The sequence below is a fragment of the Scleropages formosus genome, chromosome 19 (genome assembly GCF_900964775.1).
Source record: "Scleropages formosus chromosome 19, fSclFor1.1, whole genome shotgun sequence".
NCBI classification, from domain to species: domain Eukaryota; kingdom Metazoa; phylum Chordata; class Actinopteri; order Osteoglossiformes; family Osteoglossidae; genus Scleropages; species Scleropages formosus.
Genome location: NC_041824.1, coordinates 416,287 through 441,346, shown reverse-complemented (window position 1 = coordinate 441,346; position 25,060 = coordinate 416,287). Strand labels below are relative to the sequence as shown.

Genomic DNA, 25,060 nt, shown 5'->3' with positions numbered 1-25,060 from the left:
TCCCTTTGTTTCCAGTAGGAGGTCACTGACATGTCATGAAGGTCGACGTGGTGCCGTGTTCCAAATCTGAAGAGAGTTCATTTACTTGAGCGATTTTCCAATTTATGCTGCTGTACAGCCGCTCCATGCTGTAGGCCGCAGACTGCGAGCAAATATTCCTGTCAAAATGGTGAAATTATCCTGGTCCTACCCATGTCCTGTGTCTGGTATCTTACGAACATGTGGCACTTCTCTACAGCAATATATGTAAACACAGAAACAATATACTGACAAGGTGAAAATGACTAAACGTACATTCAACAAGCACAAAAGTTAGAGTGCTGAACAGGTATGATCATGTAGTACAGCTATCGCTTCATTTACAAACTCTCTTTATACAAAATTTCGGTATAATTGCAGTTATAGATCATTTAGTGGTATTTCGTACAATTGGTTTAGGGCCTGTGGATGGGTCTGGAATCCATTATTGTCGTTCCCATTTAAAATAATGGGAAATAAGCTTTTGTTGTCAGAAATTTCAATATACACTGTTTTCAGGAACTGATTCAGGGATCCCTGTAATATGAAAGAAGTCCCAGTGTTATGTCCAGACATTGCAGAATTCCTTTGAATTTTCATACAGATTCATTTCAATTTAGTTTCAAATAATTTGAAACAAAAACTCCAAAGTGACAGCCCAGCATACAGTAACCATGCATTTCCTCCTGCCTTGGGGGACAAAACAACAAGAGACGTTGACATCAAGTTTTGAACATCACCTTAAGGATAAATAGGCATTGCTCTCTTCCAGTTTCCACAGATACTTAAAAATCAGGGAATTACCAACAAAGTGTATTCCAGAGTTTACAGATGAACATCAAGTGCTGATATGAATAATAACCTCTTGATGGTGCAGCACCTTCTTCCTTCTATAATATGTTGCTAGAGGAGGTCAGTACAGATTCAAACAAATTCAAACATGAGTGGGACACAGAATTTGGTGTAGACATGTAAGAAGTTTGATCAGAAGCCCCGAAGAATATACACAAGTGTTGTGTCAATACAAGTCACTGTTTCATTCGCTTCAGAGCTTTGCTTGGGCTCCACTTTTCAAAATGGAAAGCAGACATGATACGTTTGAAATCTGGCTCTGGGGTTCCAGCATCCTTCTCTTGGAAGTAGTGAGCTGGACTCCATCAGACAGACTCTCTGTTTTTGTTCAAATATGGCAACAAATGAAGGACTATTTAAAGAGTGGTGAAGACGTGTAAGTTAAGAGACGTGATACATAAAATGTTAAAACTGATTTCTTTAAAATGATTCAGATTTCGGCTCTAGGGCTGTGTTGTACAATCATTACTTCTGGATGTTTTTAATTTGTGTTGCAACAACAACACTTAAATGTTTGATATCTTAAAGAGATAATGGTTTTCTGTATATTTTTTCTTTTTTTAAGTTTATCATTTAACTCTCTGTAAACTTTAACATTCACCTTTTTAATTGCTGTATTGCAAAATAGCTTATTTTCATGGATTGTTTAAATAGTTAATTTCTTTCTGCAGGGTTGTCTCCCTTTGTTTAATGTACCTATATTTGTCCCGTATTTGAAAAATTCAGATAAAGTGAAAACGTCCATCCATTTCAATAACTGCTTCTCTAAAGCCGAGTCGTGGTGAAGCGGAACCCATACCGGCAGTACTGCGCACAAGGCGATGGGGTAAACGCTGCATGGGACACAAGTTATTGCAGGGTAGCCACACACTCACTCATTACGGGCAGTTTAACATCACCAGGTCACTAGAACTGCGAGTGTTGGACTGCGGGATGAAACCCACGCAAGACACAGGGAGAAGAACAGGCACACACACTAAGTGGGATTGAAAGCCACTCCCTCCAGCACCACCCAGGCACCACCATGCCACCTTAAACAAGAACACTCATTTTTACTTTTTAAATCCATTACTTTCACCGTACTTTCCCTACTTTTTGCTGTTTGAACAGGTTGAGCTCAGTTCTGAATGCCAAAACTTCCCAGGAACACTCGTGTAAACCAGAAAATGCACTTTTTTGCATACATCTCCGAACTGGAAAGCATCAGAAATGAATGTATGAATGCCTTTCATTTCTGTCGCTCTCTTAACAAGTTTTTCTGTTCTTCGCTGCAGTACCTCGTGTTCGTCTCAGAGTCGGGTTCGGGCTCAGCTGGTTCAGAGGGGGAGACTCCACCTTGTTGTTGACGTCTCTTTCCCTGTAGTGTCTGTGCTCAGAAGAATGCAGTATGAGAGGTGTTCATTATCAGCGCACTCTCTGGAAAAAAATCCTCTGCCATTTTCTTGCATAGATGGCACCTTGAGCAGTGATTTATGACATATTGGTTACTTGGAAAGTGCAGAAATGGAAATGGTTACGTGTGAACTTTGTGAGTCTGATTTTTGCTGCAGAGTTATGCTCATGCGTCCCGACCCTTTCTCCGTGAGCTTTTATTGCCATAGGTGTGAGCTGTCAAAAGAAGGTTTGTTATGGCTATTCTTCTAGTACTCAACATGTTAAGGCTTTTGTTGTGGTCTGTGGTCTGGTCTGTGGAAACACATGGTGAAAATTCCTGAGATTTTTCATTCAGGTCAATGCAAAAGTGAAGGCTTGGGTGCCAGCAAATTCTTTCATTAGAGAAGAAAAACACATTAGCTATGGGATCAGAGACATCTGGAGATTTGGGTCACGTGGTGGATAGGAGAAGATGTGAGAATCAAATGGCAAATTTTGGAATTTCATCTCAACTTCAAATTACATTGATTCATCTCTGGTCTTTCAGATGGATAGAAGACCCACTGTGGTGAGAAATTTAAATAATTAGTGCTGATTTCTATTGATCACAGTTGTGTCTGTGCTGGCATGGGCTGTATGCTGCATCCGTCTTAATAGCACTGTTAGTGTACAGCTGTTATTTTAACGACCAGCGTTATTGCGAGTTTAAGCGGGAAAATGTTTATTGTAAATAGTTGCATTATGGGAAAAATGAGTAAAGTAAGTGTGCAACCACTAGGCTGACTTAGGGGGAAGATAATGGGGTAACTGTGGTTCGCAGGAGGAGGGGGGGAGACCTGGGGATGTTGAGCAAGCTGGGAAGTCTGCCTTGAATACTTATCTAGTTGTGGAGCTCCCATGTTTAAGAAGGTCCTTAAGGAAAAGGGATCTTTGGGCTGAGGGTTTTTTTCCCCCCCCCCACTCTGTGTGCTGATATTCTAATAAATGTTTAAAATGGGCATTGCCTGTATATCCTTCTTTGCACCATCTGAACCCAGGATGCTGTGTGTCCCATTATTATTACTTTTAGCTGCAGGCAGTATGGAGCATGCCATACATGTAAGTCTTTCTCTGCTTTGTTTCCAATGTCAGATACATATAAATATTTGTAACAAATAAAAAGCAAACATTAAAAATCCTGTTAATTTTACACCACAGTGATTATTTAAATGTCTTCTGGTATGTAGAGATGGGAAATGTGGAAATGATAAGCAGCTAGGTAAATTTCAGACATTTTTCATATATTTTAAACTCATAGGCAATCCAGACTTTTCTCTGTGTTTTCTACAATTATTTATTGAAAGGTTCTTGAAACAGCCTAACATTCCTCTTTAAAACAAGATGCAGCTGGTAGTGTAGTGGTTAGTGCTGCTGCCATTGGACCCCAAGCTCACATGTTTGAGCCTCATCTCTGGCTGTAATACCCTTGAGCCAAGGTACTTAGTCTAAATTGCTCCTGTAAAAATTACCAAGCTCTATAAGTGGGTAAATAGTTGTAAGTGCTTTCATACTATAAGTTGCTTTGGAGAAAAGTGTCACCTAAATGTAACACAAACCTCTACCCTAGAGTTACATGTGGCACAGTGGGTAGCACTGCTGTCTCACAGTGCCTGGGTGGTGTAAGAGAATGTGGGTAGTAGTGTATCTAACAGTGCAAGTTACCATGGTGAATAAGGTGTGTGGCCTAGTAACACTACATAGAGTTCATTGGAAGTTGCTGTGGAAGAAAGTGTCTGCTAAATCAGTGAAAATAATCTTTATGGGAATGTGGCACTGGATGTTATGAGTCACACTTGGTTTTAATATTATTGTTGTGGTAAAAAGAATATTTTCACTCTAAATCACATAAAGGATGCGTGAAAGAAATAGAGCAGCATTGCTATCACCGACTTCTATCATCAGTGGCTCAGTAAGTTGAAAACCTATCAATACAAATTTAGGACTGTCTTTCAGAAAAGGTTACTTTTTTTACAGAAGTTTATGAGATCCTGTGCTTTATGAGTAATATAATTCTTAATTGTACTAAGTAACCTGTTTAAGATTCTGTTTGTAGAAGGGATAATTTCTTACTGTGACTGAAGAAATTTTAATTTACATGTTTTAGTTAGAGTGGGGTGCGGTGGTGCAGTGGGTTGGACCACAGTCCTGCTCTCCGGTGGGTCTGGGGTTCGAGTCCCGCTTGGGGTGCCTTGTGACGGACTGGCGTCCCGTCCTGGGTGTGTCCCCTCCCCCTCCAGCCTTGCGCCCTGAGTTGCCGGGTTAGGCTCTGGTTCCCCGTGACCCCGTATGGGACAAGCGGTTCTGAGAGAGTGTGTGTGTGTGTGTGTGTGTGTGTGTGTGTGTGTGTGTGTGTGTGTGTGTGTGTGTGTGTGTGTGTGTGTGTGTGTTTGTGTTTTAGTTAGAGGGGGGCATGGTGGTGCAGTGGGTTGGACCAGGTGCTGCTCTCAGGTAGGTCTGGGGTTCAAGTCCCACCTGGGGTGCCTTGTGACAGACTGGTGTCCTGTCCTGGGTGTGTCCCCTCCCCCTCCAGCCTTGCACCCTGTGTTGCTGGGCTAGGCTCTGGCTTCCTGTGACCCTGATCAGCCAAGCAGTCATAGCCATTGTGTGTGTGTGTGTGTGAGTGAAAGTGATTTAGGTAGTGTTTAATATGTAAAATAGCCAATGAATTCCAACTATCACAGGAGTTTTGGAAAGAGAAAAAGATGGTGCTGTTTGTGAGTTACTTATTGCTGTATGAAAATTTCAAACTAAAAACTATAAAGCAATGTGTAACATTGGTCTCTGGATTTATGCCCATGTTTCTTTTTCCGAAACTTGTTTACCCTCCCTAAAATATACAGTAATTTCAGTTATCTTGCTCTTAGTTTTCTTTCCTTGAGTTTAAAAATATGTGATTTTATTTGTTTGTTTGTTTAAACTTTAATAAAACTTGAAAAGTAGCAGTCATGATAAAAGAAGAGAATTATCAGGACAATCATATAAATAAGTATATCAATATAAAAATACTTACATACAGTACATACTGTAGATACGTATATAAAATTATAGAGAGTGATAGAAATTTCCAATAGTACTGGAATAATTACTTTTCAGAATATAGGATGCAGGATTTTTATAACATATGTATCGGAAGCTTGATATTTAGCCCCATCATCTGGCAGAAAGGATAACGGCTTGCATATACTGTAAACACTGTGCATTTGATAAGAAACCCTTTTTTGATATCTCCCCACTCTCTGCGATCTGCAGGCTCCGAACTGATGCCCAAGGCCCTTTCTACCCGGATCATTGGTGGGATATGGTGGTTCTTCACTCTCATCATAATATCTTCCTACACGGCCAACTTAGCTGCCTTCCTTACTGTGGAGCGCATGGAATCTCCAGTGGAGTCGGCGGATGATCTGGCCAAACAGACAAAGATAGAGTACGGTGTGGTCCGGGATGGAGCAACCATGACCTTCTTCAAGGTGAACCTCGGGATCTGGCTGGTTAGGGCTATTTTGTGGGGTGAACAGAAAATGTAATGTTTCCTGCATCCTTGTCATGTGTTCTTCACAAAAAAGTTTTGTAAACACAAAAATTCCTCTGCTTGGTCTTCAGTGTCATCGTGAATTTAATTGGTCGGAGCTCAATGAGTGTGCCGTTCTGAGCAATCAAGTAAAAAATTAGCAGTATAGAATTAAATAACATCTTTGCAGAAGTTTAGTATTTCCATCCAGAAAAAATAAGATTCTGCAGAAGCTCTTGTGTGTGTGTGTGTTTGTGTCTTTTTTTAATTTTTTAAATTTTTGTTTAATTATTAAATTTGCTGTCTTATCTCCCACTGCAAAATCAGATTTTCCAGTTCATCCCTCATTTATTTATTGGCTTTTGTTTGCAAAATAATCTTTATAAAGGGATTTTACATATATTTCTAAGACACAGAAAGACATTCAAGTTCAGAAAATACTACTTTAAATTGTATGAAGACAGAAAGTTCTGTGAACTGAACATGTTCTGCTCTCTGGTGGGTCTGGGGTTCGAGTCCCGCTTGTGGTGCCTTGCGATGGACTGGCGTCCCGTTCTGGGTCTGTCCCCTCCCCCTCTAGCCTTGTGCCCTGTGTTGCCGCGTTAGACTCCCGTTCACCGCGACCGCGCTCGGGACAAGCACTTTCAGCCACTGTGAGTGAGTGTGAGTGTGAGTGTTGAACATAAGGGAAGACTTTGAGGGAAAGAAAATAAGATTGTTCAGCGCGAACAAGCATTTGGAGTAGCGTTTAAGGAAATGTGTCTGTTGCCTGAAGTTTACTAGTTCAAGTCCAGCTCATTGCTGTTCTCATAGTACCTGGAACTGATTCAGTAAAACACCCAGCTGTATAAGTGAGTCAAACACTGAGTCACTGGAAATAAATGGCTAAGTAACAAACTAGTAAGGTTGACCCCCTGGATTTGTTAGCAAGATGCTAAAATGGATTCATATATCACTCAGTTCCACATTACGTTAGTCACTGGTATGGGTGTTCACAGTGGCTCACATTAGTACTTGTTTCTTAAAAAAAGAATATCGCTTTTCAGTTAAAGATCATTTGAGTTTAATGTGTTACTGCAAAGGGGGAGTGGGTTGGACTGGGCCCTACTCTCCGGTGGGTCTGGGGTTCGAGTCCCGCTTGGGGTGCCTTGTGGCGGACTGGCGTCCTGTCCTGGGTGTGTCTCCGGCCTTATGCCCTGTGTTGCCGCGTAGGCTCCGGTTCCCTGCGACCCCGTATGGGACAAGCGGTTCAGAAAATGTGTGTGTGTATTACTGCAAAAGCCTTGATTGCTTAAAGGTTTAAACTGATATTTAAAAAAGAACAAAAACAACACAATATTTTATTTTTTTACGCAGCTACTTCTTTCTTGAATTTATTTGGTGATTTGACCTTTTTGGTGTGAGCTGTGATTGCAGGAGTTCAACATTAGACAGTTTTCATTTATCAATACACGGTTTTCCCGGGTGGAGCTAGCAGGCATTAATTTTTTATTCTGTCACATGTCACATACTTTTTAGCACTGCTTATGCCATGGTTTTTATACCCCCTTTCATAGTTATTTGTGTATTTACTGAGGTCACTGAAGTGCACTACCCACATTTGCTTACTTTTACTGTAAAGTCGCACTGGAGAAAATCATCAGAAAACTAAAAACATCTGAAAATCCTCAAAAACTCCTTGCAAGGTATGAAGCAGGAACCTCAAACTGCAACCCTTCTTCATTACCATTACTTAAACTTTCAAATGCATGAAATGTGTCGGCCCATTGACATAAAGAAAGTCGATCCTGGTATGTTCTTGCTTTCTGCCTGGCGCTGTTTATGTTACTTCCTGGACAATTTGTAACGCTTCTGGCTTGAGTTGACTGGCTTCCCCAGTGACAGTGATGTGTCGTGACTTTTTTAAGCAGGCACAGAATTAAAGGCTATGTCCGCAGCGGAACTGACGGGGACAGTCTCTCCCCCTAGCTGGCCATGAAGTCTGTCTTGTATCACAAAGTGACAGATGCATTAGTGTGAGGTTAACACTGGGAACATCATTCAGGGCTTCACAAGATGGGAGTAAATTAAGGGTGGCCAAAGCCCCCTGGTGAGGCCATGAGGCAAGCTCAAGACCAAACCAGCACTTTAACCTTCCTTCCCACAGACCAGCAATTACAATCCGACACCCTTGCACATTTGGCAGCGGAAGTTTGCCTCGGGCAAGGCGAGATTCCTTCATTTGGCCTCAATGTAAATTATAATGCATGAGCTCAATGAGAACAATGTCTGCAGTGCTTTTTCATTCTTGAACAAAATCAAGGATTGTGTCCTACAACTTGCATTTGACCTGCTGCTTACTTCAGCTACTGGCAAGCCCCCCACCCCTCACAAGCACTTTGAAGGATCATTTGAAAACTCCAGCTTTGCCTGAGACAACCTAGTGTCATAGAGACACAGTTTTAGTAAGTGTGGTGATTTTTATTTTCGGGTGATGTTATTGCACTCCTGAATTTAGAAGTTTGGAGACAGACATGTTTTCAGTAATTGCCCGTGCTGGTTGGCTGAGATCCCATCAGCACATCTTTCTAACAGACATAATGAATGTTGCAGCAGATCAGTTGTATATAAGCTTCCGAGTTAACGTGGGAAAGGAGATTGTTATGAGCGCAAAGAAGAGCAGGGAAAGGAGAAAGGAAGAGGACACGGACAGCTGGAATGGGCAAAACAGACGTAGCTGATGTGCTTTAAAACTTTTCTGACCTCAGAGCTTCTTTCTTGGGTACCGCACTTTCTGAGGAGAGGGTCCTTTATCTGGTCAAGGATCCTTAGCTATTGATCCTGTGCAGCTCTTCGTTTGAACGTAAAATGAATCAAACGAAATATGAAACTCACTTAGCCTTGAAATGGGACAACTCTTTGAACACTGTCAAACACTTTTGACAGAGCTTGCAGCTTTTCAGATTGAACACTAAAATCAATTCATAGACATTTCCTTTGTTGTCATATATCATGTTTGTGACGGTAATGAATTGAATTTAGCTAAGATACCTTATATCCCTGCTTTTCACATGAAAGGAGGGATATTGTTGGGCGTTATGGGGCCTGATGACCCCTATGTGTTAAAAGAGCTTTGGCTGGTGCACTCTGTGAGTTTTGTTCTTTGACCATGCCAAGTAGCAATAAGCCTTGTATTCCCTCACTTCCATCTCCTGAGTCTTTATTCAGAAACCCCACCGACAACATGGCTGAGGCAGACTGTTACATTGGTGTCAGAGGTGGGATGAAGACAGAAGTGAACTGAAGTGAGCACATAACCCAAAGATTGCCAAATGAACAAAGATTTCAACAGCAAGATACATCGCCTGTGGGAACAAGAGGCCAAAGCTTGTGTTACTCTCGAGTGACTGGGAGAAGAGTTGCCGGAACTGGAAGAAGGCGCAGGCAAAGGGAAAGTGGCATGAAGAAACAGAGGATGGGGAGGTGACATTGGTGCAGCTGGGACTTGCACTGCAAGACAAGGCTGCTGACTGTTCTACTAGATGTCAGTGGCACCTGAGTGTTGTGGTCAGGAGCAGGTGCCTGGAGCCCATGTTCTGACTGAAGCCTATACCGGACCTTAAGGGCCTCTGCCTGGCAAAAGCAAATTCACCACTCCCAGGGTGCTCAGGGGGTTGCAGGGAGTGACGCGGAGAAAGAAGCCCAGCTGCAGTGCAGGAGGAAATCCAGGCGCGGCGGTTGTGAAGGCAGAGAGGGCTGAGAGAGGCCCAGAGTCTTTCTTGGAACTTGTACAGCTGTCACTTTTTGTGGGCACTTTGGCAAAGACCCTAACCTCTACATCAAGCGGCATCATGGAGTAGGGGAGCCGGATGTGGATCACGCAGGCAAGCAGACCCAGCAGCAGACTGAATGACAGCCCGTCTGTTTTGTGGTTACACGTTGAAGTCGACCCTTGGGAGGGTGGATGAGGGGGCTTTCCCATAATGCATTGCCATCATGTGAATTCTGTGTCGTTCAGAGGAGCAGTACATATATACATGTTGCTTTTCTTATATTTACAGGTACAGCAGAGTTCCTTCACGCCCTACTACTTCTTTATTATGTTCACTGACTTGTTTGTATTCTGTGGAAAAGAAAGGATAACAGATGCATAAAGGCTGTGTGAAAGCCACCATACAGCTGCTTTGAAATGGCTTTTCACTTGCCATTTACCTTTGGGCATTAGGGGAAAAAAGGTAATAGTTGAGCTAAAAAGAATAACAGACACTCAAGGTTAACAGAATAATTTCAAGGGCAACATTCTACATTTCAAAGGCAAAGTCTGACGATGTAATGCAGCTGATAGAAAATGAACTTTTCCTTCAAATCTTCTTTTCTTTTATTTTATTTGTGGAGTTTTTGTAGCAAGTTATAACACTCTTTGTACAAAGAGGTGTAAAAATAGCAAGTACAATTGTTGGATTGTTTCCATGTTCAAAATGTTATACATTTCTCCAAAAATGTAGAAGCCTTAAAATTTTAGATAATAGCACAAATTTAATTTTTGCTTATTTTCAGATATTTATGCTGTAAGTCTCCATTGTACTAAAATGGAATGATAGGAATTGTCTCTCTGTTAATCTGGTAATTAACATCCATCTCTTCAGTTTTCTTGTTTTAAAAATGGCTTTCTTCTTTCTGCTGTAATAACCACTTGACATTTTTTTTCACAGTAAAATATTCCTTTTTTTGTGCAAATTCACAATTGCGTGGTTTTAGGATCATGCTCCAATCAAATTGTACTTCTTACATTCATATTTGTAGATTGTAGCAAAAACATAGATGGGATGTCATGTTAAACAATGTAGTAATTTTTCCTCAGTAAAGAAACAACCTGGTTTAGCCTTTAAGGTTTTAATGTTGTTAAGTTTTCCAAGTTCCTTCTCTCACATCTAAAAATGCAGTGTCTATTTAAGGCTTTGGAGGACGATGCGGCGGTATGTGCTGCTGAAACAGCCCCTTGTCCGCTAACACTCACACCCTGTTCACATCATTCTTCCCGTTTGCTTCCAGAAATCCAAGGTCTCCACTTTTGAGAAAATGTGGGCCTTCATGAGCAGCAAGCAAAGTACTTCACTGGTCAAATCTAGTGAAGAGGGCATCCAGAGGGTGCTCAGATCTGACTATGCCCTGCTGATGGAGTCCACGACCATTGAATATATCACACGGAGGAATTGCAACTTGACCCAAGTTGGAGGTATAATAGACAGCAAGGGATATGGCATTGGTACTCCAATTGGTAAGTAATGAGCATGACCCAACTTTTTTTATCACACTGTACTACTACCAAATAATAGAGGCTGTTATCCAAATTAAATACAGTGGCTCCTGAAATTCTGAACACAACTCAGACCGTAAATCTTTTCTTAATTTAGTTTGTTCATACTGGTGGCACAGCGAGTAGCACTGCTGTCTCACAGTGCCTGGGTAGTGTGAGAGGACATGGGTTTGATCCCTGCTCAGTCTGTGTGGAGTTTGCATGTTCTCTCCATGCTTATGTGAGTTTCCTCCCACAGTGTATGTGTGACAGCAAGGCTCCTGAAAACAATACAAAATTACAGTCATAACACGTCTAAATAACAATAGAGTAAACAAGTTAGAAACAATGGAGAGGAAAAAAATGCCCAACCAAAGGGAGAAAAGTAAATCTTTGGGGGCCCAAATACCAGTGGCTGCCCACCCATCCTGGCATTCTACTGAGGTGACAGATGAGCAGTATAGATATATGTAATTCAAAATGAGCAGTGTTACTGTCGAGACTAAAGTACAGTCTGTAGAAGCTATAAGTCTGTATCCGAGCCCAAGATTGCTGGTCCCATCGGTTCTATTGTACCATTGATGGCTTCTGGCAGCAAAGTACACCAATTCTCCAGGGTTGGCGGTGGCTCTTATGATACTACAGTGTGCCGGTAAATGAAAGAAAAGAAAAAAATGGGTAGCAACTATCAGCATGTAACAGATGCAAGGTAATTATGCTGGTAGAGAATAAACATGAGTGGTGAAAAGAAACTCTACAGCAGACAAGCAAAGGGAGAAGTAATTCTGAAGCCTGGCTTTAAAGGCTCAGACTGAAGGAACATTCCAGATACCACACAGAAGATTATTTCAGATTGTAGGTGTTCTGTAGCTGAAGGCACACCCTCCCGCTGTAATCGTATTAATCATGTGCACTCTGAGATATCCAGCATTTAAGGATCGCCGAAAATTTTCAGAAATAAAATAATATCAATAAGGTCGACTGAAGAGAGGCCATTAATTACCTTCTACATTAAGAATACGTCAAGAGCACGTTAAGAGAGGGTGTGGTGACTTAAGAGCAGGTTTTGTGTGGTCATGTTCCCTGGTTCAATTCTAGCAGCAGCTTTGTGAATCAACTGCAAGCTGCACTTAGTCCGATCTAGACAGCCCATTAACAGAGAATTACAGTAATTGATTAGGCTTGAGATGGAGCAGATGCTCACCATGGACCAGCGTTTCTACATCTTGTAGAGATAAAGTGTTTCAGCATATCCATATTTGGAAACAAAACCATTACGATGCAGTAACATTGGAGCCAAAAGATAGATTAGTATGAAATGAAACGCCCAAGTTTGTAACGCCAACTGAACAGTCAAAATTTAGTCTTTGAGAATTTAGAATCTCGTTTGGTTAGTACTGGAATATAAACATGTTGCTACTCATGCTGTGCTCAGTCTGAAGTGCCTCTGTAACATGCACACAACATAAACTGACAAATTGTAAACGCACTGGCTTTGTGTGTTACGGACATTCGAGTTACACAGAAGACGGTCCAACTTCTGTGCAACTTCTGCGCAAAACATGACTGGTTTAGGATATGTAATGTGAACTAAAGCTTTACATGGCGAAACTTAATTCCTAATATTGTGTTATGGTTTAAAAATATAATGAAGTATTAATCCTCATAATGTATCTGATATAGTAACTCAGGGCATAACCACACAACCAAATTCCATGAATTACCTATGTAAATTTGGATCAGTACATTTTTGTCATAAAATCTTAATGTGCAGGATAGCAAGTTTGCCTCCTCTCACAAATAAAAGGACCTAATGTGGTTCTGTTGTGGTCTTGTTGTGGTGTGCAGGAGAAAGTATCCAAAAATTTCATCCTCAACATACTTTTCAGGTTCCCCTTACAGAGACAAGATCACAATTGCCATTCTGAGCATCCTAGAGGATGGTCGTCTGCACATGATGAAAGAGAAATGGTGGGGTGGGCGCAGCTGTTCTGATGAGGAAAGGCAGGAGGCTGGTCCAATGGGTATCCAGAACCTAGGTGGGATCTTCATGGTGCTTGCAGCAGGATTAGTCCTTTCTGTCTTCGTGGCTATTGGAGAGTTCATCTACAAACTAAGGAAAACAGCAGAACGTGAACAGGTGAACTCAACTTGATTCTTTGGATCTTGTGAATGATTAAATCTTAGTTTAGACCACAATTTTAAGCAAATCTGGGGGATGACCGAGATATCTATGTAGTCTTTTGTGAGATACGCCAACCTTCATAGGTCAGAATTAACATTACTTTTTTCAAACGGATATTTCAAATGAAAGAAATCATTATTTCTCTGGGATAAAAAAATGCTGAAACACACTAGGCCTGCGGTTCATCCCACATACACATTTGATCATAAAGCTGACTTACTCTGGCTTTTAGTTTAATTGTCATAATTACAAACTGGAGCATGCAGAATGAATCCACTGTTAGTCATAGCTGATGTCAGAACACCATGGCAACACAGAGCAGCCGCTCGCCGCAACAGTTCTGCAGCTCCGCAGGATGCTTCAGGCTTGGTCTTAGAGATAATAGTGAATCATGAACTTTTTTAAGCAGGAAGCCGTTCACGTTTGTAATCTCACCGTGACAGCTCAACAGCAAAACAACCACAAGGTAGCCATCCCTCTGTGAGAGACTCTGTGGGATTTGCGCTGCACATTCCTTTGCCTCGGCCATCAAACCCATTTTGGACCCAGAACCATGGAGCATTTTGCCAATATCACTACAAGCAGATGTGTGACTCCCACACATTCAGAGTGGATGAAACAAACTTTATTTCTTCTGTTTCTTCTGCTTCTCCTTCTCCCAGAGATCCTTTTGCAGTGCCATGGCAGATGAAATCAGACTGTCCTTCACCTGTGAACGGCGTGTAAAACACAGACCTCAGGCACCAGTCATGGTGAAGACTGACGCGGTGATCAACATGCACACATTCAATGATCGGCGGCTGCCAGGAAAGGACAGCATGACATGCAATACTGGGATGACCCCTGTTTTTCCATGATGTGTCTCGGCACTTAGAGATGGCAACAAAGACGTGTGACGTGAAATGTGCGGCACAAGGGTGGGGGAGATTCAGAAATAATTGGATTCTAATCAGATCACAGAGGCAAGGAACACCAAGAAAACTTCGAAACCCAGATGGCCAGCAAGACAGCAAGAGTGGATTTATATCTGAAAAACACAATTTCCAAGCAACCTTTATCAAAGTCGGATGTTTACGTGTGTAACATAATCCATCCATATAATACAGCTTAGCCAAGTGTCTGATTGGGAATCTGGAAATCCATACACCTAACAATGAAAAAGTTGAGACTTCAAGGAAAACATCAAGTAGAGGAGAAAAAAGAAAGGACGAGCTTCATTAAACAAGGCAATAAAAAGAATTACAGACAGGTGCCAGGTCACAGCATGGAAGTGGTGGTATCATACATAGCACATTCTGTCTATTCGAAGTTAAGGTCCTCATCTTTTTTATTTATTTGCTGAGACTCAGAGGTCTTCTGGCAGGATAAAGGACCCATTACCTCAAATGCTACGACTTTTCATTGAAGGTCCCCTTCCTGTCGTGTTGACTTCACAAATAAAGGACATTCTGAAAGGTAACAGAAGATACAGAAAACATGGCTGGGACCATGATGTAGTTTTGTAAGAAGAGCTGGCAGAAAAGTCTGTCAAACAAAACTCTGGGCCTTCAAAAGAAGGAGTAAAGTGGGTTTACAAAATGTTTTTATTTCAGTAAATTAATGCACAAGTCAAGCAGGGTGGACAATGTTCTGGCCAATGAGCTTCTCTAAAGTTCAAAATGAGAATTTTTGTTTCTTCATGCGATATAAAGCCTTATTATTCTTTAACATGAAAAACAGATTTTCTTTGATTGTTCTTTATAATTTTCCAAGGTCTGTATATTTAATTTGAAGCAAAGGGAAGAGTCTATTGACAAAATAACCAAAGATACGTCCACAAAACGTAATCCGTTTTTAAAAAAGCTATGTTATACAATAATAAAAGTATGAAAAGAAAATAGCATTTTCTAACACCATCACCAATTTTGAAGCTAACCCCAATGTTTAGCAGTTGGTGTAAATTAAAATTATTTCAGACACTGAAAATTAGACAGCATTCTACATTTTTCAGGTACTCACAAATTTCAGATTCTTAAAATATGGCAAAATTATTCCGATTAGGTTTTGTTTAAGATGTACAAAATTTTTCTATTCACTGGGTTTCTTAATTGCACCATTATGCAATGTTCTTAACCTAATTTGTATGGTATTCTTTTCATGTAATGTATTACTCCGATGGATTTGGTTTCTGCCTTCGGGTCTCGGAAAATGAAAAACTCCACATAAAGATATTGAAAATTTGACCAACCTGTTAAAGAGCTCCAAAGTGCGTATCAGCATGGTGCAATTTCGTCAAGTCCAGTAATTTCTTAATCTTCCTAACTTTTTTGACCTTGCAATATATATTCATCCCTGTCTCCCTTTGCTCCAGATTTTTTGCTCTCTTTACTGCCAGTCATGCTCAGATGTATCTGCTCATTTGTGACACTCATCCCTCCTTTGACTTTTGTACACTCATCGCCTCCCATTCTGTGTCACCATCATCTCCCTTTCTTCAGGTCTCAGCTGATGGGTCTGTATGATGTTTAGGAGGAAATCTATGGTGCCCCCCCCCCCCCGTAGAAATGGTCAAGTCATGCTGGTGCAGTGTTCTCTGAATCTTGTCAAAGATTGTCTCGCAACTTGAGGATTGACACTGATTTTATGGCAAAGTGAATATGGTCTCACTGCCTTACTATTTGGTTCTGTCAACCTGTGCAATTCTCACCTGTTTGCGACCTGCATCTCCTGCAGACCTACTTTGAAGGATAGTGTGCTCTGAAGCCTCCATGTTCAAATGCAGTTGTGTGAACTATTGCTGGATTATGTTGTGTTCTGAGAGGAAAAGAGGATACAAGTAGAATTTGTTGTTCACAGTAATCCTGCCATTAGTGTGGTGCAAACTGATGGGTGTTGCACCTTCAGTGAGCTTCAGCATCACCCAGATTCTGTGGCACAGATGTACTTTGCTGACAATTTTTGGTCACTTATTTGACCAGAGACTTAATCTATACACATAAAGGGAAATTGGCAAACTGTTTGGTGAAAAATTACTTGGTGGTCAATGTAACATTAGTCTACTGTCTCTCTGTAAACCTTGTTTGTTTCTTCTTTTTTAACTGTCCAAATCCATGACCCTGCTGAGGATGTCATTGAAACATTGGTGTAACACACAGTCCTTTTAAAATGACAGCTTGCCACACTTCTCTGAGCTATACAATAGGTGGTTGGATGTTGTGACTCGCTTTGCCAGTATATAAGGACTGTGCTGTATGTTTGAGGTGAAATACAAATCTTTTTTGTAAAAGTTTTTTTCTGGGACTAAGTTTGACAATACTGTTGAGAAATTGTAGGGTACGAGTGTTGGGTGCTAAATATCAAATGAAGCTGCCTAGATCATCAACTACACAGGCAACATGCCTCTGTGAGGTTAGGGTTACTGACAAAAAGTATCACTTAGTTTTGATTTTTTTTAAAAATATATATAATGTACATTAAAAACAATTAAAACTCACGTGAATGGTTAATCTTTGGACTCCCATTACTGAAAAATAGGTACATTTAGTGTAATTGACATTTGAAATCAAATATATATGTAGTTGGAAATAGATATTTTGCTAAACTATATTTTAAGGTTCTATAAAATCGTTTTTTTTTTTAATATCTTTTTGGTTTCCTGTTCCATGTATAACACACACATACATGTTGCTTTTCATCCGTACTAAATGTTCCATGGCTAGACTGAGCGTATAGCACAGTTTACACAAACATGCTGTCTTCACCCCTATTTCTTATTTCAGTTACAGTGATATATTACACCGTGCCCTCAGTGGTCCACTGTCTGGATGGAGGAGCTCTAAACCATCCTCTGGTTTTGGTGCAAGAACATTGACCACCCCAACCCAATATCTATGAACCTTTCACCAATGTAGAGAGTGAAAGACTTGGAATGCTAAGAGTATGAAGGAAATGGGTAAAAAGAGTAACTGACTGGTTTAATGTCCATTTTCTTAGATCAGATGAAAGTCTCATTTGTACCCCCAACCCGGAAAAAAAAAATCTTCTACAAGACCAATAACATTTTCTTAGCTTTACTTCATTTATTTTTAGTTTTTAGGAGACGACTTCCCTTTTCTTATATTGTATTCATACTTAAAGAGTTATTCATAGTTATTCATAGTCATAGTCTCCCCTAGAACCTAATCCCTGTACAAATTTATGGACAAAATCCACAGCTATGGAGGCAATGTGTAAAAACTAAATTTTGTATTTCAATAAGTCACCAAAATGAGTACTGAAATTAATCTTATTTATTGAGCATAAACACCTATTTTATAGTGAAATGTGTATACAGGTATTTTAAAGTACAAGAAATTAAAAAAAAAACAAACAAACACACACACACACACACACACACACACACACACACACATCAGTTCAGCAGTGATCATGCTCCAAAAACATTATGTGGTGTCAGGCTGCAATTTTATTCTTCATTACCAATTACACAGAAAAAGAAAAAGAAAAAAAAAACTCACACTATTGTAATTAATATATTGGTGACGACCAGGGTTCCTCCAGTGGACATGCAGGTTTTCTATGAATATAGTTTTTTGTAATGTTTTGTAACAATTTTGTTTTATTAGTATTCTTTATGTGTTATGCGCTGCCCAACCTTAGGTTAAAAGAGATGAAATAGAAACGTAATAATAATGATAAAATAAAAATTTCCAAAAAGGTACAAAAGAAACAGAGAAGGTATTGAATTATTTTCTTTTTAACACTGTGAATAATTCAATTGTACAGTTTGCTGTATGAGTAATATGGTTTTTAAGTTTTAAATTAAAAAAATAAAAAAGCTTTTTTTCAGTGAATTTCTGCTGAATCTTTTTAAATTTTCAATATCAAACAATTCATCATCATCATCATCATCATTATTATTATTATTATTGCTGTTACTCATGTAACATATACACATATGATCTGATCCACAACAATACTTATAAAAATGTGAAATAATTAAGAGTAAAATACAGAGTCTGGGAAGTTGCTATCTACATGTCTTTACTTTGTATTAAAGAAGCTGAGGGTTCAAAAAGATAAAATCTGAGAGTACCGTATTGAGTACCAGTCAATTAAGGGCACAACGAGAGTGAGCTGTCAATAGCACTTAACATAATCAAGTAACTGAGACCTGGCAGGAGAAACTAAATACCCCTGATGTTTTGAAGGAGCACAATACCAAACAGCTTGTTTCTCTTCCCTCTTTGGCATGATTCAGTTTTTTTTTTTTTTAACATTGTCAGATTGATTAAGGAGGGATAAAGATGTGATGACCCTATATCCTTTTCAGAATCTCTACCCTTGATCTAAAGTCTTAAGCACTCTTCTCTCCTGGTGAGTTCTAGGCCGGTGGGTCATGAATGAGCACATGAGGGCACTGGGTCAGTTCTCCACAACACACTTTTCACCTCCGCTCACGAAGACGAACCCATACGAAGATGAATAAATCATAAAAATCAATAACACCAAAGCAGCCAAGACACGGTAAACCACTACAAGTTCCTGAGGGCCATACAGCAGGCCTTATAATTCCATGGTTAACAGCCTTATGACTATTGTTTCCTTATTATTTCACCTCTTGCACCCTGATACAGCTCTATACGAGAGGCCACACCTGGGACTAGTGTTTCTCTTCATATCATTTAATTTGTATAAAAATCAAATGTCAAGTGCAAACTATGACTGAATCACAAAACACACGCATTCACTTTGAAACCTGAATTCGATTTTCTGTTGAGGACGACCCAGAATGTCCATATACAATAACAGCTGGGGGGGTGCTGCTAGAAGTTTGTTGCCATCTGGTGTGTGCATTGATTCGCCTCGAGGAAAATAGCTATCTTTGAAGTAATACTCCACCTGGGCTCAATAGACTCCATTAAGGTACGACTATTTCACACTTCAAAAATATTAAAGAATGGATGATTATGTATTATTATTATTTTTATTTTTTATAAAGTGCTCTTCTCACGCAGTGACACAGAGCGCTTTAACACAGGCATACAGCAAGAAAAATTGATACAAACAAAGAAGACAGTCAACTAATGGCTACCATAATGAAGAACTTATTATAGAGCTATAAGTATACCTACTGGCCACCGGGGAAAGGAACAAAAACTCCCAACTGAAGGTAGAAGGAGAAAAAAACCTCTGGGGGTCCACAGGCCATTGGTTGCCCAAACCTCCTGGGCATTCTAGAAAATAACAATTTGTAAGCCAGTGTCCAACAAGTAATAATGATAATGTTGGTAAATGGCATCTTGGATCCCCAGCTTGGCGTGGAATGTCTTGTTTGTCATGGCCATCCTCTGGTACCTGCCATACCTCCCATCTTGATGTGGGGTGAATGTGCTTCCTCTGTGTTTTCTCTTCAGTCCGTAGTTAAGTCACAACAAACCTTATTAGTCCCAAAGACGTGAGGGGTTTGACCGCAACTTGGCCAGATAACCAAACAGTTACTGTTAAAAAAAATTCAAAAATAGCGATATTTTTGACATCAAATGGTCCCTGTGAACTGAACTGACTTTTTTGCAAACCATGACAAATGCCAGCCATCCATTTTGGAAAACCATGGTAAATGCCAGCCATCCATTTTAGAAAACCACGGTAAACCCCGGAGGATGACTTCATCATGATTTCGCTAACGCGCTTTTGCAGGACGCTAAGTCATTCCGCCTTAAGTAACTCTCTCGATCAGCTGTAGGTCTGTTTTCTTTAAGATATTACCTAAATCTATTTAGAATTTTAAGTATGAACAATGAATAATAGATTTAAGATATCTTTCGCTGTTATAGCTTTGTGTGTGTGAGAGAGAACAAAGAAATAGTCTATGAAGTCATTAATTTACTGTATCAATACATAATATATCTATAATTCCCAATCCTAACTACTTATTTTCATTGCTGAATTTTATGTTATCACTTTCACTTGATGTTTTCCATTTATTTTTCCCTTTCAATTCATCTACCTTGGTAAGGTAAACGCAGGGAGATTTCAGTAAGCTTATTTTGTGATAATACTGTATCTGTGAAGACATGATATCACATGGTGCACAGACACAAATAATAGATCTAAATGGTTCTGCAGCATATATAAGTATGATATGCATTTCCATAAATGTTCAGCACAGGATTTTAAATCCCCCATAGTGTGTGAGTGACACAGAAAGAGTGTGTGTTCCACCGATGTATGGTTGAGTAACCCATTGTAAGTAGAGTATCTAGCAGTGTAAGTTACCCTGGTAAATAAAGTGTGTGGGCTGATAAGACTACAAAGAGTTTGTTGGAAGTTGCTTTGGAGAAAAGCGTCTGCTAAATAAATAAATGTAAATCTATAGTGTTGTCAATAATCAAAATGACAAAAGACTAAAATTTCTGAGGCTAAAGTATCGACGATTTAACGTAGGTCAGACAGACGAGATGGGGCTCAAGACAGTCAGGACACCTTTATGAAGGAGTGTTGGCTGTGACTGGTGAAGATGAATAATGAGAATTAATGAATAATGACATTGCGTTGATTTTTCTTTTTATGAAGTATTCTTTCTCTAGTTAAGGTTGTTAAACTTTGACAAAGAGAATGGTGTTTTTATTGATCAATCTGGAAAGAAAGTTTGAAAATTGTTTGGATTCATTATGTTTTCAGGCTGGATTTGTCCTCTTTTGCAAAAAAAAAAAAAAAAGCAAGCAAATATCTTTTTCCACATTTCTATTCCAGCAACATTTTTTCAGTATATGGTGATTAAATGGGATCAGCACAGAGTGTTTATTATACATATTGATTGGTAACCAGGTCAAAGTAGAATATTAGGATCACAAAGCTGGGTTTTTCTCAAAAACAACCAAAATGGATTCGTGTCATTTTGCGGACCACCCTTCATGTTTTTAAAAGTGCCCCAGTAAGTGACCATTCAATAGCGTCTCTTTCTTCTTATAGGAAGGACTGAACCATTTTTACCAAAAAGGGCATCAATGAAACAGACATCAACTCAGTAAAACAGTGACCTACCGATTTTCATCTACAGTCAACCACGAGCGCCATTTCCCTTACAGTCCCACCCATCACTTTCTGAAAATATGAACATTAATAAAAACCAGTTAATGACAAAGTTCCCCAGTAATTTGTTTCCCCATTTCCATCCAAGTGACCATGGGCCACGCTAACAAGCAGTATTTACTGTAAGGCCACCTAAAGGCTTTTACTTGGGTTTTTTTGCCAGGCATAAAAACAATACTGTTGGCTAAGAGAAAGGCACAATTCGTATATAATAAACACACCAGCGAGAGTTGAGTATATGTGTTGAATGTTTGCGTACGATATAAAAAGTATAGCCACCTGGGTGTGCGCAACCGCTGCGTTAAATTCGCTCCAGAACGAATGAGTGATTTTTCTCTTGATCCCGAACTGGGGCGGACCTGCTCTGTCGTAGTTCCGAGGACACGAGACTGGGGGGTGCGATGTGCTTCTGGAAAACAAGCAGCTGTTATGATTTTTTTACCGACGTGCGATGAGCTGAGTCGACGGCCCCAGTCTGGCGATAAGGAGCTGACTAATGGAGTTGCGCTAAGAGTGGACAGAACATGAGGAGGAGAGCGCTGCTTCGTACAGGTATGCTGTTGGTGTGAGTGCAGGTGTATGGAAAGACTGCTGAGGAATTGTTCCACGAAGAGATTCGCAAGATCCACAAAACACACGCAAACGCAAAAAGTCCTGCTTGTGTTAATATCAGAATTTTGCCTCCAGCAAACTAGAGTTCAGGTTTATGGACACACCAGTTCAGATCAGACACAGGAAGGGAATGCTAGACGTGTCACATTTAATCCTGAATATTTTAAAACATTTTTCACTTTTAAGTGCCATAATGCACAACTTCAATGTGACCAACATACCATGTTCCTTTTTTGATTCTTCTTACAGAAATAGAATAAAGAAAACTGGTTCAAAGTGAAAACCTGAGTTGGGAATTGCTGGTTGGAGGGTTGCAACATCAAGCAGCGTGCACTTTTCACTGATGCAACACACTGTGTCCAGCGCTGCTGCCACATGTCCATCATCCCACACGCCATTGTGCCGGACTTGTTCTTGCTAAAGGAAAACTGGACCATGCAAGTTTCTCCACTTGCACCGGGTGTCGGAAATCCTTCCTGTATGCACATCTGTAACAGAGTCAAATGCTTTGGATAAACAAAATAATTGCTGCAATTAAATATCACCTTACTACACAATGATTTTGCTGTGGGCAGGTTGATAGTTACATGTCTTTATATCCTTGATGCATCATTTAATAAATATTTGTCAGGAACGAGGAGAGGAGACCCAGGAGTGCTTTTATTTCAGGGAACTTAACAAGGGAGCAGGCAAGAACCGCAGTCGGGGAGAGGCGGGGCGGTTCGAGGTGTAGGCGTTATCCTCGGGGGCGAGACGAAAAGCGAGGTCGAGCAGACGAAGCAGGAGATCGGGAACCGAGAAAACAGGAACCAGGGAACAAAGGGCAAAGGGATGAAGAGGGATGGAAGGACGAGGGGGCACGTGGCTTTATCGATGCTGTCGCATGACAAGCAATGGACTCAATGAGATTCCACAACCCCGTGATTCAGCGCAACTTCTTTCATCCCCGGTTCCTCTAATTTGTGGCAGCTGCAGCTGCTTGGCTTGATGGCGCAGGTGTGACAATATTGAATTAGATCATTTTACTTACAGTATGTTTCAAACATCAAGCAGAACTAGTTCATAACTTTCTAATTCAAATTAAAAATAAATACATAAATAAATAAATGATAAAATCCCTAAAACCTGCTCTACCAGGTCAATTTTTCAGATGAAGCCAATGAGGAATGACCCCAAGATCTTTTTATCAGGCGCTGCCTCCTCACTGAGAGCGACACTGGTTTCCAAGTTTGGCACAACTTACGGCACCTCATGGCACCATGGGTTCTATTCCAGAGTGCGAGGGCCATGACTTGTGCTGCTGATGGTGGCCTGTCAGCATGACTCATGGCACAAACAGCGGATAAATGATTAGTTGTGCTGTTCAGGAGACAGCAAGTGCCTTGCCGATGATCGGAACCCAAGCACTGAGGCTCGAAGACTTCAGGTGAATAATTCAGTGAAGATGAAGCTCACTCGTAACAGGCAGATTTATGGTCTTTCTGTATCAGTTAATCCCACTGAAAGGCAAGAGATGCAACAGGAGTATGTAACAGAGAGGTACAGGTGTGGTAAATGAAAGAAAGAATAGGAGCTGAGGAGTGGCGAGTGGGGGGAGATGAACCAGAAGGTGGTGGCAGGATGGTGGGAAAGCGAGAGGAAAGGAGAAGGAGGAACATGCAAAGATGGGTGAAAGAGAAAGAAACAGGAAGGAACCAAGAAGGGAAGTAAAAAAAGAGGCTGTGAAAAGTAAGAATCTGTAGCCTTGTGGCAGGTAGCAATTGTGCAAAATGGGTCAAAGCACTTTATGGCTTGGAGGACAAAATCCAGAACTTGCCAGTGCTTTTTAATTCTGCTTTTACCTATTTATTTTATTTTATTAAAACAAACCTTTGATTAAGTAAGTATTTTAAACAAATTATTCACTCCTCTAGTATCAGATTTTATGGATGTTGATGCAAAAATATGCGTACTCTCTGAGTGGTTGTGGATATAGATTGTGTATTTGAGCTGCACTGTAAAGTCATTAAATGATAAATGATCTCATTTTATGCAATAAATTCTGTGGGAAATATTCCATATTTCTTTAAAAATGGTCTTGAATTCTATGTAAAAGAAGATAGTGCCATGTTTGTGATGTTTTATTACACATTACAACCATATTACGATTTAATACTCTGACTGCCTAATTAAAAAATGAGGAAATGCACTGCTTCAGACATTTAGCACTTTGCTTGTATTTCACTCATTTCAAAGTTTAGGCTTTAACCATACTGAAGATTATATTCCAGACGTACAGCTCTCAGCGAATTTACTCAGCAGCAGCTGTGATTCCTGGAGCTGGAGTGGCTGGTCCAAATACATATACTATATCATAAACAGAATTAGTAATAATACACAGAAATAGTACATCAGTCATATATAGAAGAATAGAATTTGTAGCAGAAACTGCTCATTCTATCAAAGCATTTGTTTATGTGCAGTTTTAACAAGTTGCTTCTAATAAAATTGTATGTATGTTTATATTGTAACAAGCTGCCTGGACCATGTTGTTTGGGTGGGAACTGAAGCTTTATCTCGCACTCGAACACTGGAGCAACATGGGACTCGGTAACCCCCCCCATACCCAACCCCCCTGTGTCCCTTGCCCCTGTCCCCGTCCCCCGCCACATATCTCCCGTAACAGTTGCTCACAAACATTTTACACACACCACAGTACAACTGCATTGATAGAGAGCTGCAGCATCCACCTCTCCAACTCCCCCACCCCCCACCCCCCGGCCGCTGCTGTAAAAATCATAACTGGCTTGAAAAAGTGATTTCCTTCGGTTCTTGACTCTGAATGGCTAAGAAGGATACTTTTTGAACATAAAGTGAACTTTGAATTAGGGTATCAGGTGCAAATGTACTTTTCTGTACCACTGAATGGATGAACACATTGTAGGTTTCTGTGAAGCACAGACATCAGCACAGCTTTTATACCTTTCATACAAATCCTAATTTGCTTGTGAAAGTGTATGTTTAGGCCAAATGTGTTTATAGAGAAGAAAGAGAGTAATTCCACTCTGATTCTTTTTGGCGCGTACAGCAAAGCGTGAAAGGAAAAAAGAGCCACTTTGAGGAAGCCTCATCTGCTGCTTCCACC

At 40.3% G+C, this 25,060-nt stretch overlaps 1 protein-coding gene across 1 annotated transcript in view; it reads left to right on the top strand.

The window, feature by feature from the left end:
* The window catches only part of LOC108927728 (glutamate receptor ionotropic, kainate 3), a 96,306-nt gene extending 81,087 nt beyond the window's left edge, over positions 1-15,219 (top strand). The window contains exons 13-16 of the mRNA XM_018741196.2: positions 5,533-5,750; positions 10,823-11,048; positions 12,956-13,206; positions 13,914-15,219. Of these exons, the coding sequence (XP_018596712.1) occupies positions 5,533-5,750; positions 10,823-11,048; positions 12,956-13,206; positions 13,914-14,108 (890 nt within the window). The 3' untranslated portion in view covers positions 14,109-15,219. The remainder of the gene's footprint in view (positions 1-5,532; positions 5,751-10,822; positions 11,049-12,955; positions 13,207-13,913) is intronic.
* The last annotated feature ends 9,841 nt before the right edge of the window (positions 15,220-25,060 follow it).